Source organism: Bufo bufo, chromosome 5 (genome assembly GCF_905171765.1).
Source record: "Bufo bufo chromosome 5, aBufBuf1.1, whole genome shotgun sequence".
NCBI lineage: Eukaryota > Metazoa > Chordata > Amphibia > Anura > Bufonidae > Bufo > Bufo bufo.
The window spans coordinates 537276252-537300998 of NC_053393.1; the positions used below are offsets into that span (position 1 = coordinate 537276252).

At 40.6% G+C, this 24747-nt stretch overlaps 1 protein-coding gene across 1 annotated transcript in view; it reads left to right on the forward strand.

The window, feature by feature from the left end:
- Nucleotides 1-1153: 1153 nt before the first annotated feature.
- The window catches only part of LOC121001951 (adseverin-like), a 51794-nt gene continuing 28200 nt past the window's right edge, over nucleotides 1154-24747 (forward strand). Inside the window, exons 1-6 of the mRNA XM_040433224.1 lie at nucleotides 1154-1346; nucleotides 2303-2457; nucleotides 8666-8827; nucleotides 15253-15402; nucleotides 22614-22706; nucleotides 23839-23965. Coding sequence (XP_040289158.1) covers nucleotides 1154-1346; nucleotides 2303-2457; nucleotides 8666-8827; nucleotides 15253-15402; nucleotides 22614-22706; nucleotides 23839-23965 — 880 coding nt within the window. The remainder of the gene's footprint in view (nucleotides 1347-2302; nucleotides 2458-8665; nucleotides 8828-15252; nucleotides 15403-22613; nucleotides 22707-23838; nucleotides 23966-24747) is intronic.

A 24747-nucleotide genomic window follows, 5' to 3' on the forward strand; every position in this document is an offset into this window, starting at 1 on the left:
CTCAGTATGGTGAAGCTACAGTACATAGTGTATATGATATGTAGATGTTAGGACACAGACACAATCAAAGGGAGAGGGGGTGTGCAGAGCACAGGGGGTGTTAAAAAGCAGTGCTCAGACCATTCAACCCCGCCTCCTGGTGCTTGAAATTCTTATTTGCATATGAATAAAAATGCAGATTTCTCTGCAGCTGTTTAGCATACAGACAATCTAAAGGTATAGTTTTAATCACCATGATGAGCCCAACCAGCCAGTATGCTTGGTTTAATAGGGTTGATCCTAGTACCAGAACATCTTTTCTACTACTTGTAATACCATCAACTAAAGATTATTCCTTATACTAGACCCTTTACCCTCTAAATACCTCCCTAGATAGTGGCATGACCTGACAGCCAAAACGAGCAGATGCGCTACACTGCAAGTCTTCCAACCATAATTTGTGTGGTACCAATAGATCATCAATATGAGATCGATGTAGGTCCCAATCCCAGGAACCCTGTTGATAAGCACCATCACACTAGATGTAGCTGCCCCCAGAGCTACTACAAACAGCTGCAATCAGTTGGTGTACTGGCAACCAGACCCCCTGCAATCTGAGATTAATGACCATTTCTAAGGATAGGCCATCAATGTAAAAGTTACAGAGAACTGCTTGATGAGGGAAAAACAGGAGATCCCTTCGAATCCACACCCTTGTCTTTGCCAGCACCAAACCTATTGAAAATTCAATCTACACAAGGTATGCAGTAAGCTCCTGAGCTCCCCCTAGTGGTGACTGCAGGCAGGATGAATGTTAGCATTCAATTCTATGTCTATACAGGGGATTTAGATCTCTGCATCAGAAAAAAACTGAGTTCTGATCCTTATAAATATAATGATATAATGAGGAACTAACCAGACAGAATATTAGACCTGTTTAGTCATTGCAGGGAGGACATTCCCTCTGTATATTGTCAGGTGTCACTATTTATGTTGTAAATTTTCAAAGTCTTACATTTATGGCATTATTAAGCACTGATTGGGTTGTAACGGTGACAGGATTGACAGCAATCCCCTCCCTCTGCAATCCAGGTTATTATCTGTACGCACTGCAGACATTGCTCCTGAAGTGAGATAAACCTCAGCAGAGTCAGATCCCAGGGACCGATCGATCATGGAAGGGAAACACAAGGAATTCGAGAAAGCCGGTCTGAAAAGTGGACTTCAGACATGGAGGATCGAACAGATGAAGCTGGCGGAGGTCCCTAAGGAGCAGCATGGTAACTTCTATATAGGAGATGCCTATCTGGTACTCAAAACGGTGGAGATGCCGCTGTTTAAGATATACAGTCTGCATTTTTGGCTCGGTAAGTGTCCACGTGTTTTCGAGAATTAGCATTGAGCTTGTCTGAAAAACAACCAATATGGCGGCAGATTTATTAGTCAGTAGGAGAAAGGATACAATTAGATGGTGCTATGATATATCATTGACTGAAACAATCATTTGGCCAACAGCTATTTGCCCCTTCTAACTCAGCTGCCTGTCCATTGTTGCATATTAAGTAGTTTCGATAATTGGCTGCCATGTGTAGCTGCCGCCGCTCATCTCCAATGGACATATTTACTCTATGAGAGGCTGGAGACAGTCTGGCCGTCCCCACACACATTAGATTTTAGTAGATACAATCAGAAATGGTGGAACTGGCCTAAAAAGCATCTAAAAGCTTTGGTAAACTTTTTAGTCATGGAGGCATTTGCATTTATTGTTTGGGCTCAATGCCTGTAATTGGGGAAGCAGGAAAAGAAGCTTGCACAATATTCTAATGAAGTTCTCCAAGACAGTCAGTGCATCCAAATAAAAGTGCCAAGAGTCATCATGAGTAATAAACTGTATGAGCAGAGTCGCTTGTGGGCACCACCTCTAGCACTCATGACCTGGACCATATGATCTCCAGCCTCCTCTGAACTTTGTATTCTGCTGCACAATAAAGGTATTCAGAGCTAGAGCAGGAGAAAGCAGGGAAATCCCCATGTATTGCTCAACAGTCCCTCAATAATGTCCATGCAGGGCTTCTTCTGTATTTAGTACTGGGCTAGGACAGCAAAAGAAAACCACTGGGTGATGGAAAATGTAGTTGCAACTTACCGTACGTTCATAGATACTATATATAAAACCCCAGCACAAAGCAGCCAAAATCTTGTAGTATGTATAGTATAGTAATAAGAATCAGATGAAGTTGCCAGGAAAGTTTTGCAAAAATAACAAATACTCATATAAACTCTGATAATGCATGTGAGAAATAACACATCAAAACTCTCATAGGAAATGAATGCACTCAAGATGAGAGCACGGCCGCAGCCATATTTACAGTACAGATGGACGACCACCTTGGTGGAAAAGCTGTACAATACCGGGAACTCCAAGGATACGAGAGCAACACTTTTCTAGGTTATTTTAAATCTGGCATCAAGTATCAGGTACAAAGAACAACTTATTATTGGTGTAGTAGAGGAGTGAAGTCATCATAAGTGCTGAACTTATCTCAAACATTGTCACAAAATATTGTTCATATAGGAAATAATTCTACCTTACAAAACTACCCCTATGAAGAAGAATAAAACCAATATAATACTGCCCCCATGTACAAGAATATAACTACTATAATACTGCTCCTATGTACAAGAATATAACTACTATAATACTGCTCCTATGTACAAGAATATAACTACTATAATACTGCTCCTATGTACAAGGATATAACTACTATAATACTGCCTCCTATGTACAAGGATATAACTACTATAATACTGCTCCTATGTACAAGAATATAACTACTATAATACTGCTCCTATGTACAAGAATATAACTGCTATAATACTGCTCCTATGTACAAGAATATAACTACTATAATACTGCTCCTATGTACAAGAATATAACGACTATAATACTGCTCCTATGTACAAGAATATAACTACTATAATACTGCTCCTATGTACAAGAATATAACTACTATAATACTGCTCCTATGTACAAGAATATAACTACTATAATACTGCTCCTATGTACAAGAATATAACTACTATAATACTGCTCCTATGTACAAGAATATAACTACTATAATACTGCTCCTATGTACAAGAATATAACTACTATAATACTGCCTCCTATGTACAAGAATATACCTACTATAATACTGCTCCTATGTGCAAGAATATAACTACTATAATACTGCTTCTATGTACAAGAATATAACTACTATAATACTGCTCCTATGTACAAGACTATAACTACTATAATAGTGCTCCTATGTACAAGAATACAACTACTATAATACTGCTCCTATGTAGAAGAATATAACTACTATAATACTGCTCCTATGTACAAGAATATAACTACTATAATACTGCTCCTATGTACAAGACTATAACTACTATAATAGTGTTCCTATGTACAAGAATACAACTACTATAATACTGCTCCTATGTAGAAGAATATAACTACTATAATACTGCTCCTATGTCCAAGAATATAACTGCTATAATACTGCTCTTATGTACAAGAATATAACTACTATAATACTGCTCCTATGTCCAAGAATATAACTACTATAATACTGCCTCCTATGTACAAGAATATAACTACTATAATACTGCTCCTATGTACAAGAATATAACTACTATAATACTGCTCCTATGTACAAGAATATAACTACTATAATACTGCCACCTATGTACAAGAATATAACTACTATAATACTGCTCCTATGTCCAAGAATATAACTACTATAATACTGCCTCCTATGTACAAGAATATAACTACTATAATACTGCTCCTATGTACAAGAATATAACTACTATAATACTGCTCCTATGTACAAGAATATAACTACTATAATACTGCCACCTATGTACAAGAATATAACTACTATAATACTGCTACTATGTCCATAAATATAACTACTATAATACTGCTCCTATGTCCATAAATATAACTACTATAATACTGCTCCTATGTACAAGAATATAACTACTATAATACTGCTCCTATGTACAAGAATATAACTACTATAATACTGCTCCTATGTACAAGAATATAACTACTATAATACTGCTCTTATGTACAAGAATATAACTACTATAATACTGCTCCTATGTCCAAGAATATAACTACTATAATACTGCCTCCTATGTACAAGAATATAACTACTATAATACTGCTCCTATGTACAAGAATATAACTACTATAATACTGCTCCTATGTACAAGAATATAACTACTATAATACTGCCACCTATGTACAAGAATATAACTACTATAATACTGCTACTATGTCGATAAATATAACTACTATAATACTGCTCCTATGTACAAGAATATAACTACTATAATACTGCTCCTATGTACAAGAATATAACTACTATAATACTTCTCCTATGTACAAGAATATAACTACTATAATACTGCTCCTAAGTACAAGAATATAACTACTATAATACTGCTCCTATGTACAAGAATATAACTACTATAATACTGCCTCCTATGTACAAGAATATAACTACTATAATACTGCCTCCTGAGTACAAGAATATAACTACTATAATACTGCTCTTATGTACAATAATATAACTACTATAATACTGCCTCCTATGTACAAGAATATAACTACTATAATACTGCTCCTATGTACAAGAATATAACTACTATAATACTGCTCCTATGTACAAGAATATAACTACTATAATACTGCTCCTAAGTACAAGAATATAACTACTATAATACTGCTCCTATGTACTAGAATATAACTACTATAATACTGCTCCTATATACAGGAATATAACTACTATAATACTGCATCCTATGTACAAGAATATAACTACTATAATACTGCTACTATGTCCATAAATATAACTACTATAATACTGCTCCTAAGTACAAGACTATAACTACTATAATACTGCTCCTATAAATCTGAGTCTATGTTTAGTCGCATCGTTATGGATCAATATCTTCAAAAATTAGAACTCCCCCAGTTATGCTCTCAAGATAGAGAGCGCTTGGACTCCCCTATTTTGTTAGAGGAACTCCAGGCGACTCTTCCCTCTCTAAAATATAAATCTGCCCCTGGATCAGATGGATTGCCGTTTGATCTATATAGGTACCACGCTAGCGCACTTTTGCCGATCCTGCTTCTAGTTCTGAATGAATCCCGCGCATGCTGTTCTTTACCTCCATCATTTGGGGAAGCAGTGATTATTTTGGTCTTGAAAAAGGACAAGGATCCGTGTGATATGGGATCATATAGACCCATATCACTTCTGAATACGGATTATAAGATTTTCGCCCAAATTTTGTCTAATCGTCTAAAGAGGGTTATAGCGGGTTTGGTTCACCCCAATCAGACGGGATTTATTCTGGGACGGCAAATACAGATGAGTCTATATAGGGTTTACTTGAATCTGTCTGTTGGGGGTAGTATAGACCACTCCATTCTGTCTTTGGACGCCGCAAAGGCGTTTGACAGGATGGAGTGGCCTTTTTTGTGGGCTACAATGTCCCATTTTGGCATTGGGAATCCCTTTTTGGAAATGACTCAAATGCTATATGCACATCCTGTTGCATGTATTAGTGTCAATGGTATTAGATCTTCCCCCGTTACGATGCAAAGAGGGATGCGACAGGGTTGCCCCCTCTCTCCTCTCCTTTTCGCTCTCTTTATTGAACCATTGGCTTCTCGGATTCGCTGGGATAGCCGTATAGACGGTTTTGAAGTAGCGGGAGTGGGCGATAAAATAAGTCTATATGCCGATGACGTGATTCTGTTTCTGGATCAGGGGTGGAAAATTCTCCCGTACGTCACAGAGGTAATAGAACATTATGGTAAACTATCAGGCTATAGAATCAACTGGTCAAAATCATCGCTCCTCCCGCTAAACCGGAAAGCTGTAGACGAGGGGAGGCGAGTACGTGTTTTGGTCCCCAATGACACATTAGATTATTTAGGGGTTAAGATTGGCCTCCCTATAAATAGGTTTTATGATCTTAATCTGGCCTCTGTTCTGAATAAAGTCAGGGACAAAATTTGCGCTTGGCGGAAGCTGATGCTGGCACAGACGGATAGAATAGCCCTGATTAAAATGATTATCCTCCCGATAGTTTTATTTCCGTTGTGTGCCTCCCCCATCTGGATAGAAGATATTTTCTTTCATAGGTTAGAGGCTATGATCAATGATTTAATTTGGGGAAGGAAGAGGGTGCGTATAAAGCAGAGATACCTATGGCTGTCAGAGGCAGATGGTGGGCTGTCACTACCCTTTTTTCAAGGTTATTATTTGTGTGCACAGATTCAGCGTTGTTGCTGTTCTAAGGAGAGTTTACTTTCACGATATTTGGCTAAAGTTTTTGATAAACCACTTGATAATATTTTTGCATGTTTGGAGACTGGGTTTATGGGAATGAGGAGGTCCCTGCTGATCCCGTGCTCACTGCAGAGGGTCTGGAACAGACTGAAGAAGACCCTTAAATCTTCCGGTCCGTTTGTTTTCACCCCTCTGTGGGAGAACAGGGGGCTGGAGGAGTTCTTCAAAATTACAGATTTTGGTTATTGGGTACGTAATGGTATCAATAGGGTGTCTGACCTTTTTTATATGGGTCGGTTCAAATCACTTTTGGAATTTGGTTTTATCGATAGCTCACCATTAGATTTATTTATGTATTCACGTTTGCAACATATATTTGAAACCTCTAGGAATAGAGGCCCCTTTTATCCACGAGAGAATATATTTTTTGATTTTTGTGACGCTCAGAAGTATGAAAAAGTGAAGTTATCCAGACTTTACGCAAAACTCCGAATTGCACTGGCAACTGTAACACCGTTCAAAAGCACAAATAAGTGGGAGCAAGAGTTGAATTGCCCCCCACTACAGTGGTCTACTATTTATAGGAATGTGAGAAAGGCGTCAGTTTCCAGTGCGCACAGGTTAATCCAATTTAAGATCCTCCACAGACTTTACTATACGCCTAAAATCCAAGGAAAATTTCCCCAAAATAAAGATCGGGTTTGCTGCTGCTCCAAATGTGGATATATTAATGCGGATTATGTCCACTTGCTTTGGAGCTGCAGCAAAATAAGAAGTTATTGGGATGAGGTTTTCGCTACCCTACAAAGGGAGAGCTCAATGAATTATAACCCGGGGGTTTTGATAGTGCTTTTTGGAGAATGTGGGTCAGAAGTGGAAGTCCCGGCCCAGGTCAGACGGATTTGGATGCGGGGATTGATGGTCGCTAAAGCTATATTGATAAAGTATTGGGGCTCTGTCTCCCCGCCCTCAACAAGGGAGTGGGGTTCATATCTTCAAAAAATTAGAGTCTATGAGGACATTGAAAAGAAACGGAGAATTACACGCAGATCTACATAGCCATAATTTATATTATTTTACACATTGATGAATGGAGTGGACGGCAGCCAATGGGGGGGGGTGAATATAGATATTATTATATATTGTCGTGAGGGTGTTCTTAGGATGTTGTATAGTTTTGTTTTTTTTTTTCTCTTTTTGTAAGGACGTTTATGATTGCCATGTTAGGCATACCGTTGTGACTATTACTGTTTTATGTACTAATATCATGATGTGGAAAATAAAGATATATATATTTAAAAAAAAGAAAAAAAAAAAAAAAAGAAAAAAAAAAGAATATAACTACTATAATACTTCTCCTATGTACAAGAATATAACTGCTATAATACTGCTCCTATGTACAAGAATATAACTACTATAATACTGCCCCTATGTACAAGAATGTAACTACTATAATACTGCTCCTATGTACGAGAATATAACTACTATAATACTGTACCTATGTGCAAGAATATAACTACTATAATACTGCTCCTATGTACAAGAATATAACTACTATAATACTGCTCCTATGTACAAGAATATAACTGCTATAATACTGCTCCTATGTACAAGAATATAACTACTATAATACTGCCTCCTATGTACAAGAATATAACTACTATAATACTGCTCCTATGTACAAGAATATAACTACTATAATACTGCCTCCTATGTACAAGAATATAACTACTATAATACTGCCTCCTATGTACAAGAATATAACTACTATAATACTGCCTCCTATGTACAGGAATATAACTACTATAATACTGCTCCTATGTACAAGAATATAACTACTATAATACTGCCTCCTATGTACAAGAATATAACTACTATAATACTGCTCCTATGTATAAGAATATAACTACTATAATACTGCTCCTATGTACAGGAATATAACTACTATAATACTGCTCCTATGTACAAGAATTTAACTACTATAATACTGCCTCCTATGTACAAGAATATAACTACTATAATACTGCTCCTATGTACAAGTATATAACTACTATAATACTGCCTCCTATGTACATGTATAACTACTATAATACTGCTCCTATGTACAGGAATATAACTACTATAATACTGCCTCTATGTACAAGAATATAACTACTATAATACTGCTCCTATGTACAGGAATATAACTACTATAATACTGCTCCTATGTACAGGAATATAACTACTATAATACTGCTCCTATGTACAGGAATATTACTACTATAATACTGCTCTCAGTAAATACGATCATATGTTTCAATGAACATCTATATGATATTATTTGTCCTCAGGCAGGGGGAGTGGCCTCTGGATTCAAACATGCGATTACCAACGACCTCACTGCACGACAACTTCTACATGTCAAGGGAAGGCGAGTGATCAGGGCTACAGAGGTTCCGTTCGGCTGGTCCAGCTTCAATACCGGAGACTGTTTCATCGTTGATGTTGGAGCGGTGAGTACAAGGACTGCACCGTTCATACTACATGATGCGCAGCCTTGCCTTCCTATCTTCTATATTAACCCCATGTTTAAAGTTAGACTTTAATTTTACACATTGGTAGAATTCTTGTATACTTCCTGTATAGTTTTATTGGGGACAAAGATAACAGATTGCAGATAAAAATGATACTAATGAACGATGCAATAAAAACTGCACTTTGAAATAAATATCTTGCAAGAGGCTCCAAAATCTAAAGATAACCCCCTTAAGAATTAGCATGATTTCCTTATTGCTGGGAGAAAAATTCTGTGAATTTTTACAATGACCTTCCCCTGTTATAAATTATGTAAATGAAGCATACATTTATGAGGATATTTATTGTATATATTGTATCCTTCTAATATTTAACACATACCACATAAAATGAGGGCAGAGTACAAGCACGCGATTCAGGTAATGTGTCAGCATTAGAAACACCTACTATGCACACCAACATATACCCCTAGCATAAACCAATAGTGATAGAAGAGCATATTTGTAAACAGCCCAAAAAACCCATGTCACAATAGAGTTAGCGGTCATAGTCACCCTTGACTATTTTGGGGGGCGTGTGACTTTTTGATAGCTTGCTATTAAACTTTTTGTGATGTAAGGTGACAAAAAATGGTTTATTTAGCACAGTTTTTATTTTAAATTTTTTACGGTGTTCATCTGAGGGGTTAGGTCATGTGATATTTTCATAGAGCCGGTCGATATGGACGCGGCGATACCTAATATGTATACTTTTTTTTTATTTATGTAAGTTTTACACAATAATATCATTTTTGAAACATAAAAAAAATCATGTTTTAGTGTCTCCATATTCTGAGAGCCATAGTTTTTTCATTTTTGGTGCGATTATCTTAGGTTGGGTCTCATTTTTGCAGGATGAGATGACGGTTGATTGGCACTATTTTGGGGTGCATATGACTTTTTGATCGCTTGCTATTACACTTTTTGTGATGTAAGGTGACAAAAAATTGTTTATTTAGCACAGTTTTTATTTAAATTTTTTTACAGTGTTCATCTGAGGGGTTAGGTCATGTGATATTTTCATAGTGCCGGTCAATACGGACGCGGCGATACCTAATATGTATACTTTTTTTTTATTTATGTAAGTTTTACACAATCACAGCTTTTTTAAAACAAAAAAAATGATGTTTTAGTGTCTCCATATTCTGAGCCATAGTTTTTTTTATTTTTTGGGCGATTGTCTCAGGTAGGGGCTCATTTTTTGCGGGATGAGGTGACGGTTAGAGTGGTACTATTTTGGTGAGCAAACGCCTTTTTGATCGCTTGTTGTTATACTTTTTGTGATGCAAGGGGACAAAAAAATTGTTTATTTAGAACAGTTTTTATTTTTTATTTTTTACGGTGTTTATCTGAGGGGTAAGGTCATGTGATATATTTATAGAGCCGGTCTATACGGACGCGGCGATACCTAATATGTATACTTTTTTTCCCTATTTTTTCCCAATTAGTTTTTTAACTTTATTTGGGGAAAATGAAGTTTTTGTTTATTTTTACTTGAAACTTTAAATTTTTGGGGGGGAAACTTTATTTTTTAAACTTTTTTTTTCACTTTATTTTTTTTCCCACTTTGGGACTTGAACTTTTGGGGGTCTGATCCTTTACAATGCATTCCAATACTTCAATACTACAGGGGGCTGGATCTCACAGGCTCTTCACCGGAAGGCAGCGCGATGCCTTCCTTAGACATCGCGCTACCTTCCATGCCATCGGGTCCCCCCTACAGCCGCATGGGGACCCGATGGCACCGCCCGCCGCCTGCCGCAATCCGCGGGTAAAAGCCGCAAACCGCAGGTCTGAAATGTCCTGCGGTTTGCGGCGATCGCCGATACGGGGGGGTCACATGACCCCCCCCCGGCGTTGTGACAGGATGCGTTGTGACAGCGGGCATCCTGTTCCTATTAACCCCCGCCGCACCGCAATGTACTTTTAAAGTTCGGATGTAGTCCTTAACCACTTAAGGACCACAGGTTTATACCCCCCTAGTGACCAGGCCCTTTTTTACAAATTGGCACTCCACAAGTTTAGCGGTTTATTGCTCGGTCATGCAACTTACCACCCAAATGAATTTTACCTCCTTTTCTTCTCACTAATAGAGCTTTCATTTGGTGGTATTTCATTGCTGCTGACATTTTAACTTTTTTTGTTATTAATCGAAATTTAACTATTTTTTTGCAAAATGACATTTTTCACTTTCAGTTGCAAAATTTTGCAAAAAAAAACGACATCCATATATAAATTTTTCTCTAAATTTATTTTTCTACATGTCTTTGATAAAAAAAAAATGTTTGGGTAAAAAAAATTGGTTTGGGTAAAAGTTATAGCGTTTACAAACTATGGTACAAAAATGTGAATTTTCGCTTTTTGAAGCAGCTCTGACTTTCTGAGCACCTGTCATGTTTCCTGAGGTTCTACAATGGCCAGACAGTACAAACACCCCACAAATGACCCCATTTCGGAAAGTACACACCCTAAGGTATTCGCTGATGGGCATAGTGAGTTCATAGAACTTTTTATTTTTTGTCACAAGTTAGTGGAAAATGATGATTTTTTTTATTTTATTTTTCTTACAAAGTCTCATATTCCACTAACTTGTGACAAAAAATAAAAACTTCTATGAACTCACTATGCCCATCAGCGAATACCTTGGGGTGTCTTCTTTCCAAAATGGGGTGACTTGTGGGGTAGTTATACTGCCCTGGCATTCTAGGGGCCCAAATGTGTGGTAAGAAGTTTGAAATTAAAATGTGTAAAAAATGACCGGTGAAATCCGAAAGGTGCTCTTTGGAATGTGGGCCCCTTTGCCCACCTAGGCTGCAAAAAAGTGCCACACATGTGGTATCGCCGTACTCAGGAGAAGTTGGGGAATGTGTTTTGGGGTGTCATTTTACATATACCCATGCTGGGTGAGATAAATATCTTGGTCAAATGCCAACTTTGTATAAAAAAAATGGTAAAAGTTGTCTTTTGCCAAGATATTTCTCTCACCCAGCATGGGTATATGTAAAATGACACCCCAAAACACATTCCCCAACTTCTCCTGAGTACGGAGATACCACATGTGTGACACTTTTTTGCAGCCTAGGTGGGCAAAGGGGCCCATATTCCAAAGAGCACCTTTCGGATTTCACCGGTCATTTTTTACACATTTTAATTTCAAACTTCTTACCACACATTTGGGCCCCTAGAATGCCAGGGCAGTATAACTACCCCACAAGTGACCCCATTTTGGAAAGAAGACACCCCCAGGTATTTCGTGATGGGCATAGTGAGTTCATGGAAGTTTTTATTTTTTGTCACAAGTTAGTGGAATATGAGACTTTGTAAGGGGAAAAAAAATAAAAAAAATAAAAAAATAAATCATCATTTTCCGCTAACTTGTGACAAAAAATATAAAATTCTAGGAACTCGCCATGCCTCTCACAGAATACCTTGGGGTGTCTTCTTTCCAAAATGGGGTCACTTGTGGGGTAGTTATACTGCCTTGGCATTTTCCAGGGGCCCTAATGTGTGGTAAGTAGGTAAATGACCTGTGAAATCCTAAAGGTGCTCTTTGGAATGTGGGCCCCTTTGCCCACCTAGGCTGCAAAAAAGTGTCACACATGTGGTATCGCCGTATTCAGGAGAAGTTGGGCAATGTGTTTTGGGGTGTCTTTTTACATATACTCATGCTGGGTGAGAGAAATATCTCGGCAAAAGACAACTTTCCCATTTTTTTATACAAAGTTGGCATTTGACCAAGATATTTATCTCACCCAGCATGGGTATATGTAAAATGACACCCCAAAACACATTGCCCAACTTCTCCTGAGTACGGCGATACCAGATGTGTGACACTTTTTTGCAGCCTAGATGCGCAAAGGGGCCCACATTCCTTTTATGAGGGCATTTTTAGACATTTGGATCCCAGACTTCTTCTCACGCTTTAGGGCCCCTAGAATGCCAGGGCAGTATAAATACCCCACATGTGACCCCATTTTGGAAAGAAGACACCCCAAGGTATTCAATGAGGGGCATGGCGAGTTCATAGAAATTTTTTTTTTTTGGCACAAGTTAGCGGAAATTGATTTTATTTTTTTCTCACAAAGTCTCCCTTTCCGCTAACTTGGGACAAAAATTTCAATCTTTCATGGACTCAATATGCCCCTCACGGAATACCTGGGGGTGTCTTCTTTCCGAAATGGGGTCACATGTGGGGTATTTATACTGCCCTGGCATTCTAGGGGCCCTAAAGCGTGAGAAGAAGTCTGGTATATAAATGTCTAAAAATTTTTACGCATTTGGATTCCGTGAGGGGTATGGTGAGTTCATGTGAGATTTAATTTTTTGACACAAGTTAGTGGAATATGAGACTTTGTAAGAAAAAAAAAAAAATTCCGCTAACTTGGGCCAAAAAAATGTCTGAATGGAGCCTTACAGAGGGGTGATCAATGACAGGGGTGTGATCAGGGAGTCTATATGGGGTGATCACCCCCCTTTCATTGATCACCCCCCTGTCATTGATCACCCCTGTAAGGCTCCATTCAGATGTCCGTATGTGTTTTGCGGATCCGATCCATGTATCCGTGGATCCGTAAAAATCATGCGGACATCTGAATGGAGCTTTACAGGGGTGATCAATGACAGGGGGGTAATCAATGACAGGGGGTGATCAGGGAGTCTATATGGGGTGATCAGGGGCTAATAAGGGGTTAATAAGTGACGGGGGGGGGGGTGTAGTGTAGTGTAGTGGTGTTTGGTGCTACTTTACTGAGCTACCTGTGTCCTCTGGTGGTCGATCCAAACAAAGGGGACCACCAGAGGACCAGGTAGCAGGTATGTTATCATAACAGCGTCTAATATACCTGTTAGGGGTTAAAAAAATCACATCTCCAGCCTGCCAGCGAACGATCGCCGCTGGCAGGCTGGAGATCCACTCGCTTACCTTCCGATCCTGTGAGCGCGCGCGCCTGTGTGCGCGCGTTCACAGGAAATTTCGGCTCATGCGAGATGACGCCAATTGGCGTTAGCGTAGCCTGGGGGAGCCGCCGCGATGACGCCTTTCGGCGTTACAGTTGCGGCAAGTGGTTAAGGACTCGGCAAACATGGCGTACCGGTACGTCCTACGTCCCTAAGGGGTTAACTAATATAGTGCTATAACCTTTTTTTTATATAGTCTAACTTTTTTTTGTCTCTTCTGGACTTCAGATTTGGAAAAAATTTACACTAGAAAAAAAAAACTATAGCACTATATTAGTTAAATTGCAGTCTATATGTGTATTTTATGAATATTCGCTATATTGCTATATATTCTTGTTTTAGAATATGACGAATATTCTAAAACACAAAGTTATAGCAATATAGCGAATATATTCGTTATTTAGAATATTCGTCTTTTTTTTTTTTCAATCTGTACTGTTATTCCACTTTGGCATACTCCTCCCCGACAAGCGTCCCCGTCACCATGGGAACGCCTGTGGGTTAGAATATACCATCGGATCTGAGTTTTCACGATCTTAGGGAAAACTCAGATCCAATGGTATTTTCTAACCCACAGGCGTTCCCATGGTGACGGGAACGCTTATCGGGGAGGAGTATGCGAACAACTGTACAGACAGGGAAAAAAAGGCGAATATTCTAAATAACGGATATATTCACTATATTGCTACATATTTGTTTTTTAGAATAATCGTCATTTTTTTTCCATATGAAAACATGATTCCTTCCTGCTTAAGTTGCTTGTGGGCCAATGACTCATTGACAAACAAGAAAGAAGCAGTGAGGAATCATGTTTTCAGATGTAAAAAAATGCTGAATATTCGATATAGCGAATATGTAGCACTATATTCAAAATATTCGCGGATTAGCGAAGTTGTGATATTCGAGATTAATATTCGCTATTTGAATATTCGTGCTCAACACTAATGTTCAGTGGTAAGAGGGACATGACCCAGAGACCCAGGGACAATTACTATTACTTACCCCAGTAGTAATGTCAGATGCATTTGAGGGCAGGAATGGAAGATTCCTATGTGATGGACACCCATTGAATTTAGAGGGTGTCATATCAATTTGATACAATGTAGTAACATGTCAGCTATAAAAATGATACTCTGTATCCAGATAGGTGAGTTTCAGTGAATTCAAATAAACAAAAAGGTGAATCACAGAATCACCAGACACTTTTTTCTTTCTAGAAATAGCGCTACACTTTCCTCTTTGGCAGTGTCTGGTATTGCAGCAGTCAACCTTGAAATACTAGACACAGCCACATGGATAAACGAGGTGCAATTTCAGGGAGAAACAAATCTGACACAGTTTTTTTTTTTAAAATCCTGTGCAATTAATTTACCTAAAAAAAAATTATCCTCTCCAAATGTTTTCTATAGGTAATTTACCAATGGTGTGGAGAGAAATGTAATAAGTATGAGCGCCTCAAAGCGGCACAACTCGCCAATGGCATACGTCACAATGAAAGAAAGGGCAGAGCGAAACTGATCGTGGTAGAAGATGGAAATGAGCCCAGTGATCTCATAAAGGTAATGTCAGAAAATGCGTATACTAACCAGAGCCGGACACATTGTCATCTACTGATAAATAAATGGGCTGTAAAATGAGGAAAACCTATAGACAAACAAAATAGAGGAGATTTAACAGCGCTGGGGTGAAATGCTTCATTTTATGTGAATGTAAAAATAACAGATATTGTACAAAATATCTGTAACTATCTACATACATTACTCATCCTGTACTGATCCTGAGTTACAGCCTGTATTATACTCCAGAGCTGCACTCACTATTCTACTGGTGCAGTCACTGTGTACATACATTACATTACTTATCCTGTACTGATCCTGAGTTACATCCTGTATTATACTTCAGAGCTGCACTCACTATTCTGCTGGTGCAGTCACTGTGTACATACATTACTTATCCTGTACTGATCCTGAGTTACATCCTGTATTATACTCCAGAGCTGCACTCACTATTCTGCTGGTGGAGTCACTGTGTACATACATTACATTACTTATCCTGTACTGATCCTGAGTTACATCCTGTATTATACTCCAGAGCTGCACTCACTATTCTGCTGGTGGAGTCACTGTGTACATTACATTACTTATCCTGTGCTGATCCTGAGTTACATCCTGTATTATACTCCAGAGCTGCACTCACTATTCTGCTGGCTTCAGGCTTAAAATATCTTAGTATAGCTTGCTTCACATTTGCGTCTGCGGATCCAGCAGGCTGTTGCGGCTGGGAGCAACCTGCCAGATCCTGCATTGCTGGACACTACCAGCATGCCGTCTGGCCCCATTAGCCATAATGGGTCCAGCGGTGATCCGGCCGGGATCTGGTAAATATGCAGACAATCGGCCGGACAAATACTGCACGCAGTGTTTTTAGTATGCGAACAATCCTGCCGAACAATCCTGCCGATTCTCGGCATTCTATGGTGTAACAATCCTGTTCCCTGCTTATTGTGATGATTTGCATTCTGATAAGTGACATGGCGGAGCGGTGCCACTTGGTTAATATTTGGTGGGTCTGTCTCTTCCCCTGTCCTGGGTTCAGAAGTAATTTAGTGTCTTGCGAGAACGCCAAGTCTTACTCCGCGGTGTCACCAGGGGACATCTCCGCATTTAATTACTTGCTGCTACATTTCAAGTTTTGCTTTTGGTCCAATGGTCATTTATTTGGCTTTTTCAGGTCCTTGATAGACCCTGGGCTAGGGGAAAAAACTTGATTATTATCGGTTTTTCTAAAAAAAATGGGAGGGGGGGGGGGGACTTGTATATAAAGGGTTTGTCCAGTATATAGGGGGCAGGGCAGAGTTTTCTGGACAGTCTGTTACAATAGGGCACTGTACTTTTATCTAGTGGCCAATGAGTCTGAGTGTGTTGTGGCTGGCGGTACTTGAGCAGATCATTGTGGTTGTAATTCTCATAATTTTACGGATCATGCACTCATATCTGTATCCCGAGCCATAGACATGGATTACTTATAATTATCTTTACCGTTCATTGTAGTTTTCAAATCTGTCCACAAATAATGTTGGCTGTCCATGATTTTTGGATATCCTGTATACAGAGGAGTGCACTGACTGGAGGGGGTTTGCTGTATATAGAGGGGTGCACTGTATAGAGGGGGTATCCTGTATATAGAGGGTGCACTGTATAGAGGGGTATCCTGTATATAGAGGGGTGCACTGTATAGAGGGGTATCCTGTATATAGAGGGTGCACTGTATAGAGGGGGTATCCTGTATATAGAGGGGTGCACTGTATAGAGGGGGTATCCTGTATATAGAGGGTGCACTGTATAGAAGGGGTATCCTGTATATAGAGGGGTGCACTGTATAAAGGGGTATCCTGTATATAGAGGGGTGCACTGTATAAAGGGGTATCCTGTATATAGAGGGGTGCCCTGTATAAAGGGGTATCCTGTATATAGAGGGGTGCACTGTATAGAGGGGTATCCTGTATATAGAGGGTGCACTGTATAGAGGGGGTATCCTGTATATAGAGGGTTGCACTGTATAGAGGGGTATCCTGTATATAGAGGGTGCACTGTATAGAGGGGTATCCTGTATATAGAGGGTGCACTATATAGAGGGGTATCCTGTATATAGAGGGGTGCACTGTATAGAGGGGTATCCTGTATATAGAGGGGTGCACTGTATAGAGGGGGTATAATGTATATAGAGGGTGCACTGTATATACAGAATTATTCTGTATGGTGGGGGGGTGCACCTTAAGGAGGGGTACCATTCATATGTACACTATATGCTTTTGTGTAGTATTGGTCCTTCATGTAGCCCTTTCACCTCCATTAAAGCCTAATTCCATCTGTCTTTAGTTCCTCAGTCAGTGCCATATCTCATGCTTTCTTCCATCCTCTATAGCGTCTACACTTCCTCATAGCACCTGGTGGTCTCCTTTCATTAGGGGTCCATGTCCTTGGCCACCAGTTCTCCATCCCTCCTTAGCCCATTGTTTTTTCCACTCATCCCAGTCCCTCTTCTACATATTGATCAGCGCCGTTCAGTGGCGTTGCTAGGGCTGGTGTCACCCGGTGCGGTAGAAAAACGTGTCACCCCCCCCCTCCCCGAAGCAATTTTTTTTGCCATATATGGGGGCTATGGTGGTGCTACTGCCATAGGGGGCATCCGTTAGCTCAGCAGAACCCCCCTAGCAGTCAGAGCCTGGTCTCGGGAGGGGCACTTCCAGATTATTTTCTGTCCGCCACCACAAAACGATGGTGCTTATAGAACAGACTCCACAGTGTAGAGGTATACTGTATATTGTGTGGCACAGTGTAGCGGTATACTGTATATTGTGTGGCACAGTGTAGCGGTATACTGTATATTGTGTGGCACAGTGTAGCGGTATACTGTATATTGTGGGGCACAGTGTAGAGGTATACTGTATATTGTGTGGCACAGTGTAGCGGTATACTGTATATTGTGTGGCACAGTGTAGCGGTATACTGTATATTGTGGGGCACAGTGTAGAGGTATACTGTATATTGTGTGGCACAGTGTAGCGGTATACTGTATATTGTGTGGCACAGTGTAGCGGTATACTGTATATTGTGTGCACAGTGTAGAGGTATACTGTATATTGTGTGGCACAGTGTAGCGGTATACTGTATATTGTGTGGCACAGTGTAGCGGTATACTGTATATTGTGTGCACAGTGTAGAGGTATACTGTATATTGTGTGGCACAGTGTAGAGGTATACTGTATATTGTGTGGCACAGTGTAGCGGTATACTGTATATTGTGGGGCACAGTGTAGAGGTATACTGTATATTGTGTGGCACAGTGTAGCGGTATACTGTATATTGTGTGCACAGTGTAGAGGTATACTGTATATTGTGTGGCACAGTGTAGAGGTATACTGTATATTGTGTGCACAGTGTAGAGGTATACTGTATATTGTGTGGCACAGTGTAGAGGTATACTGTATATTGTGTGGCACAGTGTAGAAAGATTTCTACAGTGAGAAAGATTTCATAATAAGGATGTGGAGAAAGGGCAGAGGGATAGCAGAGCAGGGAGAGGCTGGTGCTGCTACTAGGGGGTCATACCATGGGGGAGTAATGAAGCCCACCATAATGCCCCCTCCCCCCCTAGTAGAAATAATTCTCCTTTTAATGTGACAGTGCAAAAAATACCCCCTTGTAATGCCCCCAGTTGAGCTAATGTCCCCATAGTGCCCCCATAATGTCCCAGTATAAAATACCCCTATATAGTGCCCCCAGTGAATTCCCCCATAGTGCTCCTCTCCCCCCTTCCTGCTAGTGCCCCCCATAATGTACCAGTATAAAATGCCCCATATATAGTGCCCCAGTTGATGCCCTCAGTGTCCGGCCTCTGATAGGCTGCCGGCCTAGTGTCCCCCATAATGCCCCCAATAATGTGCCAGTAAGTGTCCCCATAGATGCCCCCCATCATGTGCCAGTATCAAATGCCTTGCTCCTCCCCCCCACATGTCCCAGTATCATAGTGCCATCTCCCATCCCCCCAATGTGTAAGTAAAGTGCCTCTCTCCTCCCCCCCCACATGTCCCAGTATCATAGTGCCATCTACCCCCCCAATGTGCCAGTATGAAGTGCCTCTCTCCTCCCCCCCCACATGTCCCAGTATCACAGTGCCATGCCATCTCCCCCCCCCAAAAGTGCCAGTATCAAGTGCCTCCCCCCCATGTCCCAGTATAATTGTGCCATTCCATCTCCACCCCCCCCCCCAAAAGTGCCAGTATCAAGTGCCTCTCTCCCCCCTATGTCCCAGTATCATAGTGCCATGCCATCTCCCCCCCCCCATGTGCCAGTATCAGGTGCCAACCCCCCTCCCCCCATGTGCCAGTATCAAGTGCCTCTAGCTCCCCCCATGGCAGTAACAGTCGGGTATTAAAAAAAAAAAAAATAAACACTTCTACTTACCTCCATATCAGCGATGCAATGCAGCCTCTTCCTGTATGTCCATATATGGAGTCAGTGCTTGTGTATTTCAGAAAAGTTCCTGCTGGGATTTGAACCCACGACCTTCGGTATCAGAGGCAAAGCACCTAACCACAAGACCATAAGAGATGCCTTGCTGCTGACTGAAAAAATATGAGACTTTTACTGTTATAGCTGGCTAAGTGTACATCTATACACATGACAGTTGCCCTAACACACCCAGCACTGCTACATCTAAAACACATGACAGCTGCACCAGCACACTCAGCTTTACTATATCTCTATATATGACAGCTGCCCCAGCAAACACAGCTCTGCTACATCTATACACATGACAGCTGCCCAAACACACCCAGCTCTGTTACATCTATACACATGACAGCTGCACCAGCACACTCAGCTCTACTATATCTCTATATATGACAGCTGCCCCAGCAAACCCAGCTCTGCTACATCTATACACATGACAGCTGCCCAAACACACCCAGCACTGCTACATCTAATACACCTGACAGCTGCACCAACACACTCAGCTCTACTATATCTCTATATATGACAGCTGCCCCAGCAAACCCAGCTCTGCTACATCTATACACATGACAGCTGCCCAAACACACCCAGCACTGCTACATCTAATACACATGACAGCTGCACCAGCATACTCAGCTCTACTATATCTCTATATATGACAGCTGCCCCAGCAAACCCAGCCTGCTACATCTAATACACATGACAGCTGCCCAAACACACCCAGCACTGCTACATCTAATACACATGACAGCTGCACCAGCACACTCAGCTCTACTATATCTCTATATATGACAGCTGCCCCAGCAAACCCAGCTCTGCTACATCTATACACATGACAGCTTCCCAAACACACCCAGCCTGCTACATCTATACACATGACAGCTGCACTAGCACACTCAGCTCTACTATATCTCTATATATGACAGCTGCTCCAGCAAACCCAGCTCTACTACATCTATACACATGACAGCTGCCCAAACACACCCAGCACTGCTACATCTAAAACACATGACAGCTGCACCAGCACACTCAGCTCTACTATATCTCTATATATGACAGCTGCCCCAGCAAACCCAGCTCTGCTACATCTATACACATGACAGCTGCCCAAACACACCCAGCACTGCTACATCTAATACACCTGACAGCTGCACCAACACACTCAGCTCTACTATATCTCTATATATGACAGCTGCCCCAGCAAACCCAGCTCTGCTACATCTATACACATGACAGCTGCCCAAACACACCCAGCACTGCTACATCTAATACACATGACAGCTGCACCAGCATACTCAGCTCTACTATATCTCTATATATGACAGCTGCCCCAGCAAACCCAGCCTGCTACATCTAATACACATGACAGCTGCCCAAACACACCCAGCACTGCTACATCTAATACACATGACAGCTGCACCAGCACACTCAGCTCTACTATATCTCTATATATGACAGCTGCCCCAGCAAACCCAGCTCTGCTACATCTATACACATGACAGCTTCCCAAACACACCCAGCCTGCTACATCTATACACATGACAGCTGCACTAGCACACTCAGCTCTACTATATCTCTATATATGACAGCTGCTCCAGCAAACCCAGCTCTACTACATCTATACACATGACAGCTGCCCAAACACACCCAGCACTGCTACATCTAATACACATGACAGCTGCACTAGCACACTCAGCTCTACTATATCTCTATATATGACAGCTGCTCCAGCAAACCCAGCTCTGCTACATCTATACACATGACAGCTGCCCCAACACACCCAGCACTGCTACATATAATACACATGACAGCTGCACCAGCACACTCCGCTCTGCTATATCTCTATATATGATAGCTGCCCCAGCACACCCAGCTCTGCTACATCTAATACACATGACAGCTGCACCAGCACAATCAGCTCTACTTTATCTCTATATGGGAGTTGCCCCAGCAAACCCAGCTCTACTACAGCTATACACATGACAGCTGCCCCAACACACTCAGCACTGCTATATCTCTATATATCTATCTACTGTATAGCACTACTTAGAGATATATAGATGTAGCAGAGCTGGGTGTGTTTGGGCAGCTGTCATGTGTATAGATGTAGCAGAGCTGGGTTTGCTGGAGCAGCTGTCATATATAGAGATATAGTAGAGCTGAGTGTGCTGGTGCAGCTGTCATGTGTATTATATGTAGCAGTGCTGGGTGTGCTGGGGCAGCTATCATTTATAGAGATATAGCAGAGCTGAGTGTGCTGGTGCAGCTGTCATATAGAGATATAAATGCTTTGCCTCTGATACAGAAGGTCGTGGGATCCGTCATGAACTCCATTTAAAGTCAATGATCTGTTTTCTATTGTGTCAGATTGAGGCAGAGAAAACGGATCCGTCCCCATTGACTTGCATTGGGGGTCATGACGGATCCGTCTTGCTCCACATCCCAGGACCGAAAGCAAAATACAACATGTTGCGGTTTGCTCTGGGAACGCAACTAAAGGGAACTGAATGAATTTTGGAGTATTGAACATTGAAGCGTTATTGATCCCCATGACGGATCTCAATACCGGAAAACTAAAACGCTAGTGTGAAAGTCGCCTTACATGGCTGAAGCCTCCAAGGACCACAGGCGTTCTGTATCCTCCATTTAAAGGGAGCACTGATGAAGTATGTGCACTGCGACTCCATTGTAACTGTATCAGGGTGTGACAGGTTGGTGACAAGTGACTACAGACCACCCATTCTTATTTCTCAAAGATTTTAGGTCCAAAGCCCCGGTTACCAGAAGGAGATGAAGACACCGACCAAGTTGCTGATGTTACAAACAGGGCAAAGGCGAAGCTGCACATGGTGAGATGGAAGGAAATCATTCATTCATGGAATTCTTGTGCGGTCTACGTGTGATCTAAAGAATCAGAATGACTCCCAACATTTCAGAAGGTCATTGGGGGACACAGTCTAATGCACCTCCCCCAACCATGGGGACTGTGCAGCTGGTCATGTCCATAGATAACCCTCCAGCATCCGATTTGTTGCGGACTCTTTGGAAGAAATATTTGTGGCAAAGCTAAAGTTAAAATTAAACAACTTTTCAAATGGCCTTGATTCAAAATCTCTTAAGGCAGACGAGCGTGTCCGGATTAGGTCCGGATGCGTCCCGGTGCACTACGGCAAACCCGCACGAGTAGGTACGCAATTGCAGTCAGTTTTGACTGCAATTGCGTTCCGTTGTTCAGTTTTTATCGCGCGGGTGCAATGCGTTTTGCACGCGTGTGATAAAAAACTAACTGTGGTAACCAGACCCGAACTTCTTCACTTGGGTTCAAGGTTGTGTAGATTGTATTATTTCCCCATATAACATGGGTATAAGGGAGAATAATAGCATTCTGAATACAGAATGCATAGTAAAACAGGGCTGGAGGGGTTAAAAAAAATAAAAATAAATTAACTCACCTTAATCCACTTGTTCGCGCAGCCGGCTTCTCATCTGTCTTCATCTGTGAGGAAAAGGACCTTTGATGACGTCACTGCGTTCATCACATGGTCCGTCACATGATCCATCACCAAATTGAGGAACGCACACGGGCGCCATCTGTGTTTTTCGGATGGCAAAACACACAACTGTCGTGTGCATGAGGCCTTACCTGCAAGAAGGGAGCAGGAATGGAGTTGTGAAGTTGTCAGGCTCAAGCTCACACTTTTTCCAACAAGTGGCTCTAGTGCAGGGATGGCCAACCTGCGGCCCTCCAGCTGTTGCAAAACTATAACTCCTAGCATGCCAAGACAGCCTACAGCAGGGCATGGTGGGAGTTGTAGTTTTACAACAGCTGGAGAGCCGCAGGTTGGTCAACACTGGTCTAGTGGGTAAAGTCTGCAGATCTGGAACCTGACAACCTATATTTCCAGGAAAGACCTCATACTTCCAGGATTGTTAGTAGTATAGTTAACTTTGGTTATGAATTGTATGTCACTTATATCACAGGTTTCAGATGAAAGTGGATCCATGGAGATAACTACAGTGTCAGAGGATAGCCCATTCTCCATGTCCATGCTGCTGACTGAGGAATGCTTTATCCTGTTTGGCGGAGACAAGATTTTCGTTTGGAAAGGTAAAATAATAACAATTAAAATGATAATAATTTAAATATCACCCGTTATCACTACATATGTTGCATAATTGGTTTCTAATGGCATGGAAACAATGTGTGGCACTTTCTTGTAGATGCTGTGGGCTAATAAGTGAGATTTGGATAAGATAAGTAGATGATGGAGAGATAGATAGATAGATAGATAGATAGATAATAGATAGATAATAGATAATAGATAGATAGATAGATAGATAGATAATAGATAATAGATAGATAATAGATAGATAGATAGATAATAGATAGATAGATAGATAGATAGATAGATAGATAGATAGATAATAGATAATAGATAATAGATAATAGATAGATAGATAGATAGATAGATAGATAGATAGATATGAGATAGATAGATAGATAGATAGATAGATAATAGATAGATAGATAGATAGATAGATAGATAGATAGATAGATAGATAATAGATAGATAGATAGATAGATAGATAGATAGATAGATAATAGATAATAGATAGATAATAGATAATAGATAGATAGATAGATAGATAGATAGATAGATAGATAGATAATAGATAGATAGATAATAGATAGATAGATAGATAGATAGATAATAGATAGATAGGAGATAGATAGATAGATAGATAGATAGATAGATAATAGATAGATAGATAATAGATAGATAATATAGATAGATAGAGAGATAGATAGATAATAGATAGATAGATAGATAGATAATAGATAGATAGATAATAGATAGATAGATGGATAATAGATAGATAGATAGATAA